General features: G+C 36.1%; 2 protein-coding genes across 2 annotated transcripts in view; both read right to left on the bottom strand.

Annotated features, from left to right (window-relative positions):
* Positions 1-2,532, bottom strand: part of GLMP (glycosylated lysosomal membrane protein) — a 45,267-nt gene extending 42,735 nt beyond the window's left edge. The window contains exon 1 of the mRNA XM_053704583.1: positions 2,424-2,532. Within this exon, the coding sequence (XP_053560558.1) occupies positions 2,424-2,498 (75 nt within the window). The 5' untranslated portion in view covers positions 2,499-2,532. The remainder of the gene's footprint in view (positions 1-2,423) is intronic.
* A 786-nt stretch (positions 2,533-3,318) lies between these two features.
* Positions 3,319-12,934, bottom strand: CCT3 (chaperonin containing TCP1 subunit 3). Its single transcript, XM_053704573.1, has 14 exons — positions 12,785-12,934; positions 10,212-10,273; positions 9,993-10,043; positions 9,799-9,861; positions 9,435-9,531; positions 9,204-9,321; positions 8,809-8,995; positions 7,607-7,756; positions 7,294-7,426; positions 7,085-7,166; positions 6,425-6,605; positions 5,017-5,262; positions 4,603-4,734; positions 3,319-3,679 (listed from the first exon to the last, which is right to left on the bottom strand). Exons 1-14 carry the CDS (start codon positions 12,810-12,812, stop codon positions 3,581-3,583), a joined length of 1,629 nt encoding a protein of 542 aa, XP_053560548.1. The 5' UTR covers positions 12,813-12,934; the 3' UTR covers positions 3,319-3,580.
* Between the last annotated feature and the right edge of the window lie 336 nt (positions 12,935-13,270).

Genomic DNA, 13,270 nt, shown 5'->3' with positions numbered 1-13,270 from the left:
CAATCATTTTGAAAGCAATATAAAAACCATCTACTATTCAGGCGCAATTTGGAGAAGAGGAGGCTAAAAACAAATACAGGGATGGCGCTCAACAGCCCTTGAACATTAGGTTGTATCACTGTCCTAAAATGTAAAATCTCCCCATACTCTAAAAGTGAACAATTTTTAGAACAGAACTCAACAAACCCAGGGAGCCACTGGCTCCTAGAAATGTACCCCTGGCTCTTAGCTTTATTGATTATGCTCCTTTTATCTATGTACCATTATCAAAGTCTGGCTACCAACTATTCTTACTGGATCCGAAATTTTAAACAGATTTGTTGACCCCTGGTTTAGAATGAAATCCCACCTGGCGAGATGCTAGCTGTGTCAATCTCTCTGTGATGGTAAATGGACAATATGCTCTTCAATTATTAATTACATGGTTCATCTTTAACACATATTTTGAAACATACCCTGAATTTGCCTCTAAGTTTAATTTCTTGAAGAACATGCTGATTGATAGAGAATAATTGTAGTGCAATATGATATACGACAGCGGCTCCCAACGTGTACCCCTGGGGGTATGCGGCAGACCTGTTGGGGGTACGTGAAAATATTGTTGGTGATGGTGGAAGATGCGGGGGCAGCACTCTCAATGGGTCATCAACTAATAACCTTTGTGGAACTGTAGCAGGAGGGGGTGCTCAGCCGGAAAGTGACAAGTGAAGACCTGGCCTGGCATATAGGCAGATGGGAGCCCCTGCATCTGAAATATGTGGGCCGGGTGTGGATGACTCCGGTCCACATATTAATGATCACCCCGTGTCAACAGACAGCTTAGGTTCCTGCTCCACCCACAAAATTTTGACTGCGAGTACGCAGTTAGAAGCTGCACTGCAGCAGCATAGCTGCGTGGGCACGTGTGGTAGAGCTGTGAAGGTTGCGACTCGCACAGGCGAGGTGGGTCTGCATCCCCAAATACGTTATAGTCACTGCCGGTAAGTAAAGTACTGCTGCTAGTGCTCGCTTGATTCAGATTGCTTCACTTCCAACTAAAAACGTCCATAGTGGCTGGGTGTTTATGATCTTTACTCTATGAACCTCCTAGACTTAGCTTTCAACTAAGAATACCAAGAGTACAAAGCAAAAATTGGTGTTAGAAGTAAATTGGAATATTGTTTAAAATGATATGCCCTATCTGAATAATGAAAATTTGTTTTGGACTAGACTGTCCCTTTAACTATTATCAGGGTATTGTCATTTGTTAATCAACTATTATCTGGGTATTGTCAGGTATTAATAAACTATTATCTGGGTTTACCCTGATAAGTTTATTAATACCGGATAATAGATAGTTTATTTATACCTGACAATACCCTGATAATAAATAGTTTAAATTAAAAATAAACAACTTTTTTTGAGGGATGGGTGGGTGTAATGAAGAGGGGAAGTACTCAAATGAAAAGCCTAATCAAGGGGTACAGGAGAGAAAAAAAGGTTGGGAACTGCTGTTTTAACAGTTTTGGTTTTGCCATATGGGAAAGTAAGCAACTACAAGGTCTTCTTCACCCAGGACACCTGATAACAGTTTCTAACCCACTTATACATTTTCATAATTCCTTAAAAATATATGTGGCTATTACAACCAAAGGGTAAATTTAAAAAAATAAATAAAAAAGAGACGTAAAAGTAAACAAAACTAGAAAAAAAAAAAAAAAAAAACACCATTCAGGATTCAGATAAAAGCATGCAATTTTAAAAGACTTTTCAATTTCCATCTGTTACTTTGTTATCTTGGCATCCTTTGTTGAAAAGCATACCAAGGAAGCCCCAGGAGCAGAAATGCATTACTGGGCGTTAGCTGTGGATTGGTGGCTACACGATTTGTTTCATCACTGTTTCACCAGGTGTGTTCAGCTAGCTCCCAGTATTGCAGTGCATTGCCTCTCTGGATACTGATTTTAACTATGTGTTTAATCCCTGTGCAAGTGTTAAACACAGTCACAAGCAACAATGAATAATAAATTGACCTAACAATATAGAGTATTTTCTTTGTGCACAAAAATCGTGTCACAAGTGTGACAAATAGGCATTTGATAAACATTAAACGAGATACACTAGAGATATCAATCTCTAAGACGTCACAGTAGTATTTCTACAATAAAAACATAACTGTGGATACATCTAATTAAAAAGCACAGCGTCCTATTTTTATACAAATGTAAATCAATATACGCCCCCACTAAACTAAACAACAGAGCGGAAGTGTATGCCCAACCGTCCATCCATTTACATAACAAACCGGTTCTAAGCCATCCCACATACACCGGTGCTTTTCAGTAGTGCACGATCTCCAACCACCACCACTGCGGTTAAAAAGATCCCCACAAGCCAGAACTTCAGATTCTTACAGCTAGTGCTCCCCCTGACCACATGCTCACCGTTCTCCGGTCCTCCTCGGCCAGCACCCCCGCACACAGAGCGAAGATCACAGTCAGCCAGACCCCGGTACACATGGCTGTTACTTTCCGAGGAGGAAAGGAAATTAAGGACTCATGTGACCAGTCAGCTGACTCCTTTAAAGGAATGCTGACACAGACTTTAACGCTTTGTGTGCCGGAGAGCGCTAGCGCCACCTAGAGCAGCAAAATACAGGCGCAGCATCTTGAAAAGTTATTTACCTTCACTAACAGCCAAACTACGCAGCTGATTTGATTTTCTGTAAATTACATTTAAAATGGATTGTTGTCGAAATCATTGTCCAGTATAAATAGGTAACCACCCACAAAATAAAGTCCTTACAAGTTATATAAAATTACAATGTTCCTTAGTTATCCCTTATAACACGTTTTATTATTTTAGGATACTGTTGTATTTACTTTACTGTCTTTTAGATGAAACAAAAAAACTTGTGGGAGATGTAGAAATTGATGTATAAGCAGCACTTTATTTACTTTTCAGTGTAAACAGCTTTTATGTAATGGTTTCATGAAAACATTTACTAGAGACTGCAGTGCCTCCATAGTTCATTATGGTGACATTACTGACCTTGCAACATTCTACACATTGATTGTTTAGATCAGAATACAAGCTACATCTGTCCCTAATTGAACATAGGAAAGGAGATCTGGATCAAGGATTCCACCATCTTTCAAGGGCTGTTGAACCACAAACCTTGCCCACTTTGTCAGCAAAAATGACATTTTTAAAAAACATTTCCTGTGTGCACAGACATTTTATAATACAGTGCTTATTTGCGGATATAGGCTATGCATATAATAAATAATAATTTTATAGAAATAATTGACTCAAGCCATTGCACACAAATACCACAGATTCCAAACAATGTTTTTATTGTCAGAAAGAAAGCAGAACATATAACCGAGGCTCAGTCAAGAGCATAACATCACTTCTCCTGCCTTTACATTCATTCTCCCCTATCCTCAGACGATAATAAATACAAAGAGTTTCCATCTGTAAGATCCTAATATAATGGAAGAGGGACGAATGGAATCTCCAATGGCTTTTGTAACGGCTGATCAAGTGCTGAAGTCTGTTTCCCGCTTGGTTCTATACAACATGCTTAGGCTGGTACAACTCATTCTTGGGGTTCTCCCGGAGTAGGCCTGCCCTGGTCGTCACCCTTTTTCTTGTGGCCAGATACAATATCATCTATACGGAGCAATAAAATTGCAGTCTGCAAGAAAAACACAACATACAAAGTTATGTATTAGTATGAGAGAAAGATGGACTTTATGCAGGCAAATCTACTAAAATACACAATGTATATGACTACTTCTTACATTTACAAAGGAGATGCTTATGCAAAAATTATATGCTCAAAATAGTTATAGCATGTCATTTTGGTATTATTTATAGGTTAAGTCCTGCAGCTCATAAACAGGAAAAGCTGGTGAGCCAATGAAAAGCAGCAGTTACGCCTAGGCACCAATTACAGACTATTTCCTGCTTGAGAGCTACAATGCTTGCTAACTTAAAGTTGGACTTTACCTATGTGTTTAACCGCATTGCAGTGATTAAGCATATAATAAGCTTTGATAAATGAAACAAAAATGACATGTTCTTATGAATTAGAGCTTTAAATGTTTACAATACAATGTCCTTTTTCAATGTATAGAATAACTAACTGACTTAAGTTGCTTTCACGGGCAATAGATGGAATTCATTTCTTTCAAGACAAAATTTATAGATTTGATCTCAAACCAAATATAAAATTTTTAAGGCTTTACGGTTTGGTTTTAGAAATTATTTAACATAGGCATGACGACAACTTTACAGTGACAAGAATTAAATGCTAACACAAACAACTACATTTAGGTAAATGATAGCATGGACAAAATATGGCCACTTTGTGTGTATACATTTTTATATTTGGAACTTGAGTGACTCTTTTTTTCCCCTTTCCTTGGATTAAAATTGGATAGATATATATTCAGCTCAATTATAAACTATAAAGAAAGTCACTGAAGCCCTGATATATTCCTACATTCCCAGAAGCTTCTTATTATTTTATCAAGTTCTAAAACCAAAGCATCTCTTGGAACTTTGGAATTTTCGATCAGACATTGTATAATAAGAGAAGTATAATAAAATTCTCACCTCCACTGCGGTTTTGTAAGTCTGCAGTTTCACAGCCAGTGGCTCACAAATGCCCAGCTCCTTCATGTCTACTAATACACCGGTCTCACCATCAACACCCCAGCTCTGGCAGCCTTCTTGGGTGTGTTTTGCCTGAATAGACATAGCAAAAGTAAATAAACAAGAAAAATATATCAACAAAGCTTCCCAAATTCCTCATAGGAATGGTGTCTTCATTTATGATATCTTTACATTTTAAAACTAAAAACAAAAAGCTGAGGGTTCAGTTAGTGGTTATGATGACAAACTGCTGAAACTAAGGTGGTTGGCATCAGTGTTTACAGAGCTCCAGAAACAAGCCCCCAAACACAGAAAACCAGTAACTAAATACATTTGCAAAAAAACATTTAATGTAAAACAAACAGGTTCTCTTACCCTCAAAGAAGTCAGCACACGGATGGTGCTGGCTCCACAATTCTGAATGAGAGTCCTGGGAATGACCTCGAGAGCCTGCGCCACAGCACGATACGGCCACTGCTCTACACCAGTCATGGCTTTTGACTTTTCTGTAAGGGCATGAGCCACACACATCTCAGATGCACCACCTCCTGGCACAAGGTAAGGGTCAATCATCACATTTCGGCACACCTGCATAGCATCTTGGAGATTGCGCTCTACTTCCTATAGTTGGTATTTAAAATAAATAAAAATACAGAAATAAGAGAAACAAAAACTTAAAAATCCATCAACAACATGAAAGAGCAACATTTAAAAAAAAAAAGTTAATATATTTTACATGAAAACATTAAGTTAAAGTTGCTTACATAGATATTAAACTGAGCAGCTTTTGCAAGCTTGTAAATAACCCATTCTTTTGTGAGACAGCTCACCAAGTCTGTTGGCAGATATTGTCACTCCTCAGAAGCATAAAACTACTTATTTATTTGTATATTAAAAATAAAGGATTAATGATCCCTCAAATGTTTCATTACTTGACCATCACTTAATAAGAATTTACCTTTCAAAGTAAGAAACATTGTTGAGTGAGAATTATATTGTGGAATGTGAAAAATGTTCAGGTCATGGAATTGTTCACAATTGGACTAGGTAGTATAGCAAATGACACAGCATGGAGAGAAATTCTGCAAAGTCTTATTTTCTATTTTTTTTGTAAGCATTATATTGCATTGTCTCTCATTTACATCCAGAACCTTGCATAGCACTCAAGCTAAACCTCCTTTTAGTTTTAAAGGGACAGTCTACTCCAAAATTTGTATTGTTTAAAAAGATAGCTAATCCCTTTATTACCCATTCCCCAGTTTTGCATAACCAAACAATGTTATATTAATATACTTTTTACCTCTGTGATTACCTTGTATCTAAGCCTCTGCAGACTGCCCCTTATCTCAGTGCTTTTTACAAACTTGTATGTTAGCCAATTAGTGCTGACTCATGAATAACTCCCCAGAGTGAGCACAATGTTATCTATATGGCACACATGAACTAGCAGTGACTTTCTGTGAAAGTCTGTAACAAACGCCCCGATACAAAAGGCGGCCTGCAGGGGCTTAGAAACAGGCAGATATTTACAGGCTTAAAGGTTATAAAGTATATTAAACGTAACAATGTTGGTTGTGCAAAGCTAGGGAATGGGTAGTAAAGGCAGTATCTGTTTTTAAACAATAAAAATGTTGGTGTAGACTGTCCCTTTAAACAAACATTTTTACAATTTTAAGGCAGTGCAGAAAATTAAATAATGTGTTTATAGGGAATATTATATGGTTAAATATAAATTGAATGTTTATTGCATTTTTAAATGCCCCTCTTCTAGTGAAACACTCACTGCCAGTATCTCCTTGCTGGCCCCACGGAGAACAATAGTACAGGCTTTGGGATCCTTGCATTCTGTGATATATGTGAAATATTCATCGCCTATCTTCTTGATTTCAAAAAGCCCTGCTCCAGTTCCCACATCTTCATCCCGCAGCTCATCCGTACGGCTGGCAATACGAGCTCCACAGGCCCTATGAGAGGACAATCATAAGTGTAAGCTAGTGATTATAACTATATATAATATCTATATCTGTCTAGTCAGTCTATTTGAGAACCTTATATACATCATCTCCCCTCATTAACATGGAAATTCTTTTGACATTTATGATTAATATAGTCAAAGCTTCCCTCACTAAACAGAGGACAAAATAGGTTGCTCTTTTTTTTTTTTTTTATTTAAAAAAAAAAAGGATATAAAATGTAAAATAAGGAATTTTTCTTTATCCTCAAACAGTTATAGGTACCGCAAGTAGGTTCTACCATTACCAGGGTGGAGAAAACTAAAATCCAACAGGTTAGAAAATGTAGGCCCAACTATTAAAAATATGGCAAGATATTATGAAACATCTCATACCATCATCTGTTTTTTTATGTTTTTATAGTATCTGACCCTTCCGTTATTAAATCCTTTTGGAGGAATCAACATGTACCTAGGTGCACAGAACTCTACCTGGCAATCCTGTTGTTGTCAGTCTTACGGACCCTGCGAATGGCGGAAATATTAGCCTTAACCAAGTAATGCTGAGCCAAATCTGAAAAAGAATGCAACCTATTATATTAAGTAAACAAGCAGGTGCACAATGAGTAGATAACATGGTAACAGCTTCCAAAACATTCCAATACAAATTCCAAGAAAAGAAACAATATAAATAAATGTACCAGAGATTCCTTTCTCTGTGATAACAACGTCTGGTTTAAGTCTGACAATATCCTCACAGATCTGCTGGATGTACTCCTCTTCCATCTGAAGGATGCGGGCAAAATCCTCTTCCTGTGTGATTTCAATTTCTGTCTGTATGGAATGATTTAGAAAGACACTACTCTTAGAAATATACTTCTAGACAGTTATTGCGCAAGGATCCTGCCAAATATTAAAATTTACTAGGATTTTAGTAATCATAATTTTTACACTCCCAAAACACAATGCTCTTTCAACCGATTTTGAATATCAAACAAAAACCAAACACTGTACCTGGCTTTCTCCTTTTTTATACTCTAGAGAGCAGTCTAAGAGAATGATACGAGGGTTCTTGATCACCCTACGCATCTTCGAGTGAGTAATGTCTTTATTCAACATAACGCCGCGAAGGACACAGGAGTCTTCAATTATTCCCCCAGGAATCTGTTAACCAACAAGGACAGTATGATAATCAGTGATAAACAATGACAAAATGGTTAGAAACACAAATTGCAGAACAGTTTACAATAAATGAGTTTAAAATATTCCAATCAGTTTTCTGTCCATAGAGTGATTCACTACGTTTTCATGATTAGATTTTATTCAGCTGTAGACACCAGGTTGATGAGGGGACTAAAAGTGATAGTAAATGCTAGGGTTTGTGAAACACTAGGATTTTGTTGAAACAAATAAAGGGGACTTTCAATCATTAAACCCAAATATTTTCTCTCATTATTTAGATAGAGAATGCAATTTTAAGCAACTTTCTAATTTACTCCTATTATCAATTTTTCTTCATGTTCAGGAATGAAAGCTTTGGAGACTGCCTGTTTTTGGTTCAGTACCCTGGATAGAGCTTGCTGATTTGTGGCTACATTTAGCCATCCAATCAGCAAGCACAACCCAGGTTCTCTGCCTAAAATGGGCCAGCTCCGAAGCATTTATTCCTGTTTTTCAAATAAAAGATATCAAGGAAATGAAGGAAAAAAATAATAGGAGTAAATTAGAAAGTTGCTTAAAATGTCATGCTCTGAATCATAAAATAAAATATTGGGGTTTACTAGAGCTGTCTCCATGGTAAATTCACGTGCATGAGCTCAATGTTATCTATATGAAACATGAACTAATGCCCTCTAGTAGTGAAAAACTATCAAAATGCATTTAGATTAGAGGCGGCCTTCAAGGTCTAAGAAATTAGCATATGAAGCTCCTAGGTTTAGCTTTCAACTAAGAATTCCAAGAGAACAAAGCAAAATTGGTGATAAAAGTAAATTGGAAAGTTGTTTACAATTACATGCCCTATTTGAAACATGACAGTTTTTTTTTTTTACTTAACTGTCCCTTTAAATTTAATGCACAGACATTTAAATGGCAAAATCAGTAAGAACTAAAATTGCAGATTCCTACCATGGAGGGTAACATACTAAAAATATACTTATAAGCTAATGGCTCTTGGCTAAAGATCCAATGGAAAAGAGAAAAAAAACTGCACTTACCTTTTCTACTTTAGCATACTTCTTAATATCAATCTCCTTTCTGCCATTCTCTTCAAAATGGACAGTTTTCACAGCATCGAGAGCAATGTTGCAGGCCATATCTGCCCATCTTTTAATTGCCTTTGTGTTTACAGCACTGTTAATAATCTTCAGCATCAGTTCTTTATCATTAACATCAACAGGAGAGCTGCAGAGAAAAAAAAAAATCCCCAGCGCCAGGAAATTAATTATTTAATAACTACTTAATTTTAAAAAAAAATTATATACTGTATACACTCTCTCCCCTTTAAGTTGAAAGAGATAATAGGTTGGCTATAAAATTACAAAATAGTAACATGCATTCAGCTAAGAGAATTCAAAGGCCAAATGATGTGTAGGACCTGCAGAAACTCTACCTGATTTCTTTCAGAGAAGCAACCATGTCATCCAGGGCCTTGCGATACGCGCTAATGATAACAGTTGGGTGTATCTGCTGCTCCAAAAACTGCTCTGCTACAGCCAACATCTCACCAGCTATAAGAGACAGAATGAGATCAAGTAATTTTATCAAGTCCTGTGATAACCGAGAAATCAAGGGATCTGCACCATCTATATTACAACTATGTATGCCCCGGCCTCCTACTCACCAAGAATGATGACAGATGTGGTCCCATCTCCCACTTCCTCGTCCTGAGTACGGCTGATTTCAATCATAGATTTAGCTGCTGGATGCTGCACCTGAATCTGGAGTTGCAGAGAGACAGGAATAATGTTTACTGTCAACAAACATCAACACTAATGACAATGTGTAATGCTGTTTTACACAAGATGCACAAAACAGTGGCAAATGGAAGTATGCAGGGATGGATTAAACTGCAAGCCAAAACACATCAGTGTGCAAAGGAAGTGAACCTACACGACAAAGTAAACAAAAACAATGTTGATATTCACTTCCCACACAAGGAATATAAGTCTCTGTTGTACTATGTATGGTTTGTAATGGTTACACACCTCTCTGAGAATTGCATTTCCATCATTGGTCATCACAATTCCACCCATTGGATCTAGAAGCATCTAGAGAAAAGGGGGGGGGGGGGGATTTAAAAATTTACCAAACATAGATAAGCTTACAATTACAATAAAAAAAACAACTTTTTTTTTTTTAAATATAAGATCTAGATTGTATAACAATAAAAAATATTTACCTTCATCATAGCCCTTGGTCCCAAACATGTTCGAATGATGTCTGCTATAGTCTATATTAAAAAAAAAAAAAAAAAAACGCAACAAAAAAAAACACAAATAAGAAAAAGTAGAGAATATGAGGTCTATAAAAATAATTCTGTACGTATGCAAAACTAAATTTTACCCAACACAAATATTTAGATTGTCTTATGACAACCTGCATAAAAGAATGAACCTACCTTTGCAGCATTAATATTTCCCGTCTGGACCTTCCTTCCAGACTCTCGTTTTACGTTCTGACCTGAAATGCACAAATAAAAATATTAAAAAAGAGATTTGTAACGAAGAACTAGGAAGCTATACACATAGCTGTACCACCACCACTCATACTGATCAGAAGAACTAATCAGACATTTTTAAACTGTGTTTAGCAAACAATAAAACACCTTTGTGCTCTATTCTCCTAAGTAGATTGCTTGCGTGTATGGTGCCATTGAGTCAATCTGTGGGTTAAATAAAAAATGTATTTGCATGAAAAGTTAGGAGCGAACAGTCATTGTGGTAAACAGACAAAATGACAAAAATACATTATGATCAACAGTCTCCATTTTTCCAATTTACTTCTATTATCAAATTAGCTTCATCTAGATAGGTGGTGTGCACATATCTGGATACTACAGGACAGGAAATAGTGCTGCCATCTAGTGCTCTTGCTAATGTATAACATTCTTACAAAACCGCTGCTGCCATATAATGTTGCAAACACGAGCACACGCCTGAACTTACCTTTTTGCTTTTCAAAAAAAAAAAAAAAGGATAAGAAAACAAAGAAAATTTGATAATAGAAGAACGTTGGAAAGTTGTTGAAAATTGTATGTTCTATCTGAATCATTAAAGAATTTTTATTTTATGTCCCTTTAATGATAATTTGTGCAACAGACATTGAAAAAGTTATTAGCAAATTTTATCTTAAAGGGTAGACCGTAAAATTAGGCAGGTGATATAAACGCTAAGGGCCAGATTACAAGTGGATAGCTATTGTTTGTGCATAAGCGATATTGGGTATAAAGTTAAAATTGCACTTGTATTACAAGTTGAAAGGAAATGCCAAGGCGTGAGCGCAACCGAGATGACGCTAGAACGATTACTTCTACTACACTCATAAGTGTTTTTTTTTTTTAAAGGCTCAAAGATATGAGATCTCAAGCAAAGGGCATACATATACATTTCTAAAGAGATTATATATACACACACACTGTATTTGCTATAAATATTTCACATTCCAATGTTTTGCACATAGGGAATATGATATATATAATGATATATATATATATATATATATATATATATATATATATATATCCAAAATACCATCAGATACAGGTAAAAATATGTATTTATGAATAAATGGGACATATCCTGCTATGTGAAGAACACTGGAATGTGAAATATTCATATTTTTATGTAGGGTTAGCACGAAAGTGGGGTGTTGGGAGTTTATTTTCTCCATTGACTTCTATCTTCAGCTTGTTCCACGAGCGATAACTTTTTACTTTCAATACAAACCCAAACCGATATGCACAAAAACTTTACTTCTAAATAGCTCTCCACTCATAATCTGACCAAACACAAAGTTTGTTCATCATACAAGAAGAATATATATATATATATATATATATATATATATATATATATATATATATATATATATATATATATATATATATATATATATATACACATACATTCTCCAGCCCTTAAGATATTACAGGAAGAAGAAAGAAAATATATATATATATATATATATATATATATATATATATATATATATATATATATATATATATATATATATATATATATATATATATATATACATACACACACACATACACATATACACACACACATATATACATACATACACTGCTTTTCACTGCAGCAGTTTTAACCCATACTTTAAAACACACACACGTGTGTGTATATATATATATATATATATATATATATATATATATATATATATCTATCTCACTATGCATATTACACATGCATTCATACACTTAGACAGAAGTTATTATAAAGGGCCTGTACACTATAAATTGTTTTTCCCTTAATGTATTTCTAATTACTTGTTATACCAGCTGCAGAATATAAAATGTATGAGAAATTGCATTTTCAGGTTTATATGTGTATAAGAAATGACTAGTTTTGTGCTTTGAAACCACAGCCTATTACAATGGGTTGCGCTTGCAGGTAAAATAAAATCTAATTATGTTATCACTTTGTGTACACACACAATACCTTAGTTTTGTCTGTAAACCAAAGCTCAATACTTAGCAAACAATGGAAAATTATATTTGTATTAGTTATTTCTTCTACACCCCACTGTGGGTGTAATTTCTAATACTGGCTGTTTTTACATTGCTGTCAATAGCCTGTACGTAAATATAGAGACTTTCAGTATAGGTGGGGATACCACCAGCAAAATCAGATATTGCAAATGCCGAAATAAGGGTAAACAAGTTACAAACTGTATAAACGTTACAATAGCTTCATGGTTACTAAAATCTTTGAGATGTATTCTCCATATTTCACAAGAGTTCTCAGCATCGGAATGGGCAAACCGATGGATTTCTCAACATTGTTTATAATTAATACTAAAGTATAACACCCCCCCATCCTGTCACCAGTCCCTGTGCCCACCCTGCATGACAGAGCGGATTAGCATTTAGTCCCTATAACCGCTAAGTCCCACATCAAGTAACGCTCTATCCCACATGACAGCTAGACGCGTTCAGCGGATACTCACTGAGCACGAGTACCGGGCGGCCCATCATCTTGGGGACTGAAAGGAGATAAGGAAGCCGGCAACGGGGAGAAGCTTCTGGAGAAAGAAAGAACCGGACCACCTCCTTCAGATCAACCTAACCTTCAGCACACCGTAATCACACCAATAAGAAACACCAAATGTCTGCATCAGCCAATAGTGAAGCCTGAGGGCGGGACCAAAAGGCCTTGCCTTAACAAGATAGCTTGATACTACAGGATCCGTTGGTAGCCTCGTGGTGACCGTTATAGTCCTGCGCATGACAATCTCGCAAGTGCTCCTGGAAATTGTAGTTTAACTTCTGCTATTGCTTAGTTACAACGACCAATACATTACTAAGCTATTTCAGTGCTTCGCCAGAGGCCTGGCTTTCAGCAGGGTGTAGTTTTTTTCCAGCTGCATTCTGGGATTTGTAGTTTTCAGTGTGTCACTCATGCTGATTTTTACAAGCCCACAATGTCTAAATTA

The sequence above is a fragment of the Bombina bombina genome, chromosome 1, assembly GCF_027579735.1.
Source record: "Bombina bombina isolate aBomBom1 chromosome 1, aBomBom1.pri, whole genome shotgun sequence".
NCBI lineage: Eukaryota > Metazoa > Chordata > Amphibia > Anura > Bombinatoridae > Bombina > Bombina bombina.
Note: the sequence above shows the minus strand (reverse complement) of the source record. Positions and strands in the feature narration are given on the sequence as shown.

What these genes read in the sequence shown, in the direction of transcription:
- CCT3 (XM_053704573.1), bottom strand. Translation starts at nt 12,812, where the DNA reads ATGATGGGCCGCCCGGTACTCGTGCTCA. An exon ending in GACCAAGGGCTATGATGAAG is followed by an intron (nt 9,862 to 9,992) that starts GTAAATATTTTT and finishes CCTTTTCTCTAG; the next exon opens with ATGCTTCTAGATCCAATGGG. An exon ending in GACAACAACAGGATTGCCAG is followed by an intron (nt 6,606 to 7,084) that starts GTAGAGTTCTGT and finishes GTCCTCTCATAG; the next exon opens with GGCCTGTGGAGCTCGTATTG.